The sequence below is a fragment of the Eschrichtius robustus genome, chromosome 15 (assembly GCF_028021215.1).
Source record: "Eschrichtius robustus isolate mEscRob2 chromosome 15, mEscRob2.pri, whole genome shotgun sequence".
Classification (NCBI taxonomy): Eukaryota; Metazoa; Chordata; class Mammalia; order Artiodactyla; family Eschrichtiidae; genus Eschrichtius; species Eschrichtius robustus.
The window spans coordinates 25,952,529-25,961,423 of NC_090838.1; the positions used below are offsets into that span (position 1 = coordinate 25,952,529).

General features: G+C 35.4%; 1 protein-coding gene across 1 annotated transcript in view; it reads left to right on the forward strand.

Moving 5' to 3' along the window:
- SLC30A6 (solute carrier family 30 member 6) overlaps positions 1-7,627 on the forward strand; it is a 35,451-nt gene extending 27,824 nt beyond the window's left edge. Inside the window, exon 14 of the mRNA XM_068564246.1 lies at positions 6,445-7,627. Within this exon, the coding sequence (XP_068420347.1) occupies positions 6,445-6,945 (501 nt within the window). The 3' untranslated portion in view covers positions 6,946-7,627. The remainder of the gene's footprint in view (positions 1-6,444) is intronic.
- The last annotated feature ends 1,268 nt before the right edge of the window (positions 7,628-8,895 follow it).

Below are 8,895 nucleotides of genomic sequence, written 5' to 3' on the forward strand. Positions count from 1 at the left end.
AAGGAATGTTTTTCTTCATTCATTTTTTTCCTTTCAAACTAAATGATCTCAATACTAGGCTGTCCAAAAAAGAAAAATCCATAGTCATACATTCCTAAATACAAAAATGTTGCAGAAGTAAAATGTGCAATTATTTTCTTTTTTATTACCGTTCTAATTTTGGAGATTTTTGCTGAATATGTTAAAGAGTTATAATAACAGCTGCTTCAGCATAAAATTCCGTGTTTTCTAATCCAATTTAGACCTCATTACGAAAGAGATTTTGTTATGGCATGATTTTATTCCTGTGTCAGAAATGATGAGGAAAATACAAGAAAGTACCCAGAAAAAAAAAAAATTTAAACAACCATAATCCTATGGATGTTTTGGTATTAATACTTGTATACTTGCTCTCTTTAGAAAATGAGGTCATGCTGTTTTATAATCTGCTCTTTTCACTTAATATATAATGAACAGTTTTCCATGTTACTAAATACTACTCTTCTACAATATCATTTAAAAAAAAAATTAGATTTGACTTTTTTAACATAACACAGATTTCAGGGGTAGGCAGATTAGGGTTGGTCCAACAGCTCAATGATATCACTACTTTGCAGTCTTTAGTTTCAGGCTTATACTCTTTCAGCAGAAAATGGCTGCTTCATCTTTTCCTTCTCCTTCTCTTCCCCTCTCTAGTCATTTTGGATATCTAAAACTCATTCTCTAGTAAATTCTTCAGGAAAGGCCCTTGGGAAAAATATTCCCTAAATTTTTGAATGTTGAAAACAGTTGTGAACATTATACTTGAAAATCATTTAGCCGGATATAAAATCCTGAGCACATATTTTATTTCCTTGAGTTTCTTAAATATATTACTCCATTTTCCTCTGGCATAAAGCATTATGGTGATAAAGCCTGATGAAACATAGTCTGATTTTTTTTTCACCTTTATATGTGACTTGATCTTTTTGCTTCTATGCCTAAAAGATTTTTAATAATTTATTTGTTTTTTGGCTGCATTGGGTCTTCGTTGCTGCGTGCAGGCTTTTCTCTAGTTGCGGCGAGTGGGGGCTTCTCTTGTTGTGGAGCACGGGCTCTAGGCGCGGGGGCTTCAGTAGTTGCAGCACATGGGCTCAGAAGTTGCAGTTTGAGGGCCCTAGAGCATGTGGGCTTCAGTAGTTGCAGGACGTGGGCTCAGTAGTTGCAGCTAGCGGGCTCTAGAGTGCAGGCTCAGTAGTTGTGGCATATGGGCTTAGTTGCTCTGCAGCATGTGGGATCTTCCCAGACCAGGGATCGAACCTGTGTCCCCTGCATTGGCAGGTGGATTCTTAACCACTGCACCACCAGGGAAGTCCCTTGCAGTTCACTTTTTTTTTTTTTAATATTTATTTATTTTATTTATTTGGTTGTGCCAGGTCTTAGTTGAGGCAAGTGAGCTCCTTAGTTTGGCTCGTGGGCTCCTTAGTTGCAGCACGCATGTGGGATCTAGTTCCCTGACCAGGGATCGAACCCAGGCCCTCCCTGCATTGGGAGTGTGGAGTCCTATCCACTGTGCCACCAGGGAAAGCCCCCTTACAGTTCACTTTTAATCATTGTTTTAATTGTACTGATAGTAACAAACTAGTAGACAAGTGTTTATTTAGCTGGGTGGCTTATAAACACAATCATCTCTGCTGTTCAGAACTTGGCCATCCAACAGCTACACAGATGTGTTGCCTAATTAAGACAAAGGAAATTAATAAAACAAGCTTTTGAGCTGCCAGGAATAATTGTCACAAAAGCCATAGATTAATGCAAACACCATTATCATAGGACACTGTTCAAGCTCATACTTGGAAATGGTTTTCACTTATTTTAATTGCTTTGACTTCCATATCAGACTGAAAGAGGAGATACAGTATCTTTTATAATTTTGTATAGTGAAAACTGTGAGATTACTATCTCACAGTGGCAAAGGAAAGGGGGAAATCAAAGATGACTCGATTTGTGGACATGGCTTGTCTTACCTAAAAGTAGTAAAATGGAAGTCAAATTCAAGCAGTAAGATATTTTCTTTATCTCATGATTAGCAATAACTCTCTTATTAGTGCTCAAGCCATAGATTTAGACCCATTGTAACTAAGCCAACTATTTTGCTAATTTAGGTGCTGTTACAATTTTTTCTTTTTTTGAAATTTGAGTTTATCTAAAACTCAACAATGTCTGCTATATATTTTATTTACTATATATTTTTGTTCTGTTTTTTGCTTGTTTTTTTAGTACGTATTTTTAAGTTTTTATTATACAAATATACCCCATTGTTAGAAAAATTAGAACTTATAATTAAGTCAAAAAGAACAAAAATCCTTAATAATTCTACCATCTAGAGATAAGTGCTGTCATTCTTTTTTCCCCCCAACATAGTGATTTGATATTTTTATAGATTATACACCACACTATATTATAAAATATTGACTGTATTCCCTGTGCTGTACATTACATCCCTGTGACTTATTTACTTTATAACTGTTAGTTTGTATCTCTTAATAACCCTTCACCTATTTTGCCCCTTCCCTCACCCCTCTCTCCTCTGGTAACCATTAGTTCTCTGTATCTCTGAGTCTATTTCTGTTTTATTCTGTTTGTTCATTTGTTTTGTTTTTTAGATTCCACATGTAAGTGGAAACATACAGTATTTGTCTTTCTCCATCTGACTTATTTCACTAAGCATAATACCCTTCAGGTCCATCCAAGTTGTCGCAAATGGCAAGATTTCATTCTTTTTTGTGGCTGAGTAATATTCCACTCTACATGTATACCATGTCTGTATCCATTTATCTGTCAATGGGCACTTAGGTTGCTTCCATATCTTGGCTATTGTAAATAATACCGCTATGAACATTGGGGTGCATTTATCTTTTTGAATTAGTGTTTTCATTTTCTTCAGATAAATACCCAGGAGTGGAATTGCTGGATTGTATGGTAGTTTCGTTTTTAATTTTTTTAGGAACCTCTGTACAGTTTTCTGTAGTGGCTGTACCACTTTACATTCTCACCAGTGATGTACTGTGGTTCCCTTTTCTCCATATCTTTGCCAACACTTGTTATTTTTTAATCTTTTTGACAGTGGCCATTTTGATAGGTATGAGGTGAAATCTCATTGTGATTTTGATTTGCATTTCCCTGATGATGAGTGATGTTGAGCGTCCTTTCATGTTCCTGTTGGCCTTTTGTTATGTCTTCTTTGGAAAAATGCCTGTTCAGGTCCTCTGCCTGCACCCCCACTTTTTTTTTAATTGGAGTGTAGTTCATTTACAATGTTGTGTTAGTTTCAGGTGTACAGCAAAGTGATTGTTATACATATACATACGTTCATTCTTTTTCAGATTCTTTACCCATATAGGTTATTACAGAATATTGAGCAGAGTTCCCTGGGCTATACAGTAGGTGCTTGTTGGTTATCTGTTTTATATATAGTAGTGTGTGTTTGTTAATCCCAAGCCCTTTTTTTTTTCTCCTGGCCACACCACGTGGCATGCGGGATCTTAGTTCCCCCACCAGGGACCAAACCTGTGCCCCCTGCAGTAGAAGCACGGAGTCTTAACCATTGGACCAGCAGGGAAGTCCCCCAAGGCCATTTTTTAATTAGGTTTTTTTATTTTTGGGGTTGAATTGTATGAGTTCTTTATATCCTTATCAGACATATCGTTTGCACATATCTTCTCCCATTCACTAGGTTGCCTTTTCATTTTATTGATGGTTTCCTTCACTGTGCAAAAGCTTTCTAGTTTGATTAGGTCCCATTTGTTTATTTTTGCGTCTGTGGCCCTTGCCTGAGGAGGCAGATCAAAAAAATACTGAGAAGACTGATGTTAAAGACCTTACTGCCTGTGTTTTCTTCTAGGAGTTTTATGGTTTCAGGTGTTAAATTTAAGTCTTTGATCTGTTTTAAGTTTGTGTATATGGTATGAGAAAATGTTCTAGTTTCATTCTTTTGCGTGTAACTGTCCAGTTTTCCCAGCACCACTTACTGAAGGGACTGTCTTTTCCCCATTGTGTTTTCTACCTCCTTTGTTGTCGATTAATTGACCATATGTGTGTGAGTTTATTTCTGGGCTCTCTGTTCTGTTCCATTGATCTATGTGTCTGTTTTTGTACCAGTACTATACTGTTTTGATTACTATAACTTTTATAGTATAATTTGAAGTCAGGGAGCATAATACCTTTGTTCTTCCTTCTCAAGATTGCTTTGGCTATTTGGGGTCTTTTGTGGTTCCACATAAATTTTGGGATTACTTGTTCTAGTTCTGTGAAAAATGCCATGGGTATTTTGATAGGGTTGCATTAAATCTGTAGATTGCTTTGTGTAGTATGGACATTTTAACAATATTAATTCATCCAATCCATGAACACAAACTATATTTCCATTTATTGGTATCATCTTTAGTTTCTTTCATCGGTGCCTTATAGAGTATGGGTCTTTTACCTCCTTGGTTAAATTTTTTTTTCTTAATTAATTTATTTTATTTTATTTATTTTGGCTGCGTTGAGTCTTCGTTGCTGCATGCGGGCTTTCTCTAGTTGCGGCGAGCGGGGGCTGCTCTTTGTTGTGGTGCGTGGGCTTCTCATTGCAGTGGCTCCTCTTGTTGTGGAGCATGGGCTCTAGGCGCACAGGCTTCAGTAGTTGTGCCTCGTGGGCTCTAGAGCGCAGGCTCAGTAGTTGTGGCGCACGGGCTTAGTTGCTCCGCAGCATGTGGAATCTTCATGGACCAGGTCTAGAACCCGTGTCCCCTGCATTGGCGGGCGGATTCTTAACCACTGCACCACTGGGGAAGCCTTCCTTTGTTAAATTTATTCCTAGATATTTTATCCTTTTTGATTCAATTGTAAGTGGGATTTTCTTGATTTTTCTTTTTGATAGTTCATTATTAGTATATAGAAATGGAACAGATTTCTATATATTAGTTTTATATCCTGAAACTTTACTGAATTCATTTATTAGTTCTAATAGTTTTTTGGTGGAGTCTTTAGGGTTTTTTATATATAGTATCATGTCTTCTGCAAATAGTGATAATTTTACTTCTTCCCTTCCAATTTGGATGCATCTTATTTCTTATTCTCCTCTGATTGTTGTGGCTAGGACTTCTAATACTATGTTAAATAGAAATGTCAAGAGTGGGCATCCTTGTCTTATTCCTGATCTTAGAGGAAAAGCTTTCAGCTTTTCATCATTGAGTATGATATTAGCTGTGTGTTTGTCATAAATGGCCTTTATTATTTTGATATATGTTCCCTATATACCAACTTTGTCGAGAGTTTTTATCATAAATGGATGTTGAATCTTGTCAAATGCTTTTTCTTCATCTATTGAGATGATCATGTGATATCATTCTTGATATTTTTCTGTGTGTGTTTTAATCAAAATATGATCATTGTTGTACCTGTTATTTTACTATCTTTTAAAGACAAAATGTATGATGAACATCTTATCAAGTTAATAAGCATACTTCTAACCATCATTGTAATGCCTGGTGCTCTCTATCCTAGTAACCTAGGCTAGAAACCTTGAGATTGTCTTTGATGACTTCATCTCCCTCATTCATTATATCCAGTTGAGAATTAAGATCTCCCATGGAATATCATGAATCCATCTGTCCCTCTCTGGTCCCACTATATCTGTCCTATCTCAGTCTTCTTCATTTCTAACCTAGACTGTTGCAGTCATTTCCTAACTAATTAGCAATTATCCATAACTGTAATTTTTCTGAATGCTAATTATTTTACTTCTGTTTGATTGCTGCAACTAAAACTCCTTATTCATGGTTTTTAGAACCCCCTCCTAGCCTTTCTTTTTACCTTTATTACCTAACCTATCTTTCTTTCTTCTTTCTGTTCTTCCTTTCCTTGTTTCCTCCTTTCCTCTTCCTTTTCTTCCTGTCTTTTCTCTCTTTCATTCTTTTTCTGCTCCCTGAAATATTGTACTTCTTTTTATATAATAATATTGCTTATTCTTGCCCAAACATGCCGTGGGTTTTAATTGCTATTCCCTCAGCTTAGAATGCCTGTCTCTGCCTTTTGAAATTTCATTTGACCACCAACCCAGATCAAATGCCATCTTCTTTTGAAGTCTTCCTCAATTGAATTAATACCTGCCTTCTCTGCCCTTTCAGTGCATTTTCCATATACTTCATTTGTATTCTGCCTTGTGTTACAACATGTCTGCCTTCCTCCTACATGGATTTCTTTTTTTTAATATTTTAAAAAGTCACATTTTATTTAGAGTCATAAATTATTTTATTAACTCTTTACATTGATAATTACTACTAAGTAGTCTTTAAAGAATCTCAAGACATTAAGTTTTCTCTTGTTTTAAAGAAAATACCAAGTAATGTTACAACCAAATCATAAATAAAATGTTCATTTCTAATGGAATTTTCAGTAGTATAATTCTAAGCAGTCTCTTTCGTATGATTTTGTCCCTTTTAGGCTGGATCTGTTCATGTGAGAATTCGACGAGATGCAAACGAACAAATGGTTCTTGCTCATGTGACCAACAGGCTGTACACACTAGTATCTACTCTGACTGTTCAGATTTTCAAGGATGATTGGATCAGGCCTGCCTTACTGTCTGGGCCTGTTGCAGCCAATGTCCTAAACTTCTCAGATCATCACATAATCCCAATGCCTCCTTTAAAGGGTACTGACGATTCAAACCCTGTTACATCAACTCCAGCTAAACCCAGTAGTCCACCTCCAGAATTTTCATTTAACACCCCTGGAAAAAACGTGAGCCCAGTTATTCTTCTAAATACTCAAACAAGACCTTATGGTTTGGGTCTTAATCATGGACACACACCTTATAGCAGCATGCTTAATCAAGGACTTGGAGTTCCAGGAATTGGAGCAACCCAAGGATTCAGGACTGGTTTTACAAATATACCAAGTAGATATGGAACTAACAATAGAATTGGACAACCAAGACCATGATGTACTGTAATTTAATTTATTTTTATGAGGAACATTGACTCCTTGACTTTCAGTTTATTTAGTAATCCAACTTTGCCTCGACTGTTCAATCATTTACTCTAATTAGAGAATAGTAGGTTTGTTCACATTTCATGAAACCAATGAAACTATATTTTTGTAAAATGTATTTGGGGCAGTGAGAACCTTCTAAATGTTATAGGCTTTAAATAGGCTTCCTTTAGAAAGCTGTTTCTCTAAATTTGAATTTTGCTATCTTTGGTTTCGTAGTTGACTGCAGTGTGATATAACACTACCTTTATAAGAGAGCCACTTGATGGAGTGGATCTGTCACATTATTAAAAATATAATACTTTCTTCAGTGAAATTTATAAACATGCTTCTTGAGTACACGTTTTAGGAAAAGAAAAAGTCCATTTTAAAAGTAGAAGTCTCTTTTATAGATTTTCCAAACATAATTGCTACGTTTTCCTTTGAGGTCCTCCTGAATTATGTCTTGCAAAGTAAAAGCAAACATTTTTATCAGAAATTTTAAAACATATTTTACCATCTGGCACAATTTAAAATTTTTACTTATCAGTTTTTTAATAGTTTTTCTCATTAAAAAATTTCAATACATTTGTAAGTGGCCCATCATTCTCAAAGTGTTTTATTTTGGTTAAATAAATACCAAATCCTTAGGTGATATGCAGTGAAGGAATCCCAGTTTTCTGTCTTACATTCAACCAAATACTGACATAATGATAGATTTATCTTTTTTGTCACCTTTCATTGGTTGACTTTAATTTCTCATTTTATTAACAAAATATATCACATATATTATTACCAAAATAGGTGGAATTCCATACGTAGTAATACGATTTGATCTTTTTTCAAAGTGGCATGAACAATTTGAGTTTACATTATATAATTTTACCAAAACATAGTGGACCTTAGGTTATAGAATACAGTATTGTTATATCTGCATTAGGCAGTTTCTAACTTATTTTGTTTTGCTTTATTGAAAATAGTGAAGTGTGAGAATCATGTAAATTATTTTATTTTTAAATTATTTTCCAAATGCAAATGTTAAGGACTTTCTAACATGGCCAGCATTACTTATAAAAAGTATAACAAACAGTAGTCACAGATTACCTGTGAGAGTTTTTTTCATTTTATCATGAGTTTTATAATTAGGTTTTAAAAATGGATTTTGAGAGTGGATTCAACTTTTCTAGAATCCAGTACTCCTGAAGATTTATGACATTTCCAGCCATCAGCAGCTATCTAGAGAAGATTTTTTTTTTTTTTAGAATTTGCAAGTTTCTTCAATAAACTCATCCTCTTTTAAATATGAGCAACACTCCCAAATCCTGTTTCTTTACAGTAGAATCATAAACATCTAAGAAGCCATCTCTGTCAAGCAGAATTGTAGTCATCCTGTGATAATAAGTGACCATGTACCAAATAACTTTTGCTTGATGAGGAGTTGATCATTGTCTTTGACATCTACAACCCTGTTCAGGCACTTGACCTGCTGAAGAAATAGAGCCCACGCTACCTTGACTGCCGGGGAAAGTGAAACTTTGTAAAATGTGATAAGGCAACCTGTTCCTTGACATTTGTCTTATGTTCTCCAACTATTACTATACCTATTATTGGTCTACTATTACAGGGTGATTTTTCCTCCATTGACCTCATCTAAACGTGAATTCGGGTCATGCATGAAATCTGAAGAACTGCCGTGTACTGAGTGATGATTAAGAGGTATGTGCTACCATGCTATGCATGTCTTCTCCATCTCCAGGGGATTTTTAAAGTGCCCAGGTACTGAACACAGTTCTGTGAGAAGTTAAATGCCTATTTCCTCAACACCCATTTAGAGGTAAACACCTGTGCAATTAATTGTCCTTCCAAAGGTGCTTTGATACTCACCTACACTATTTGAGAAGTTGCATATGGGTTCTGAAAGAA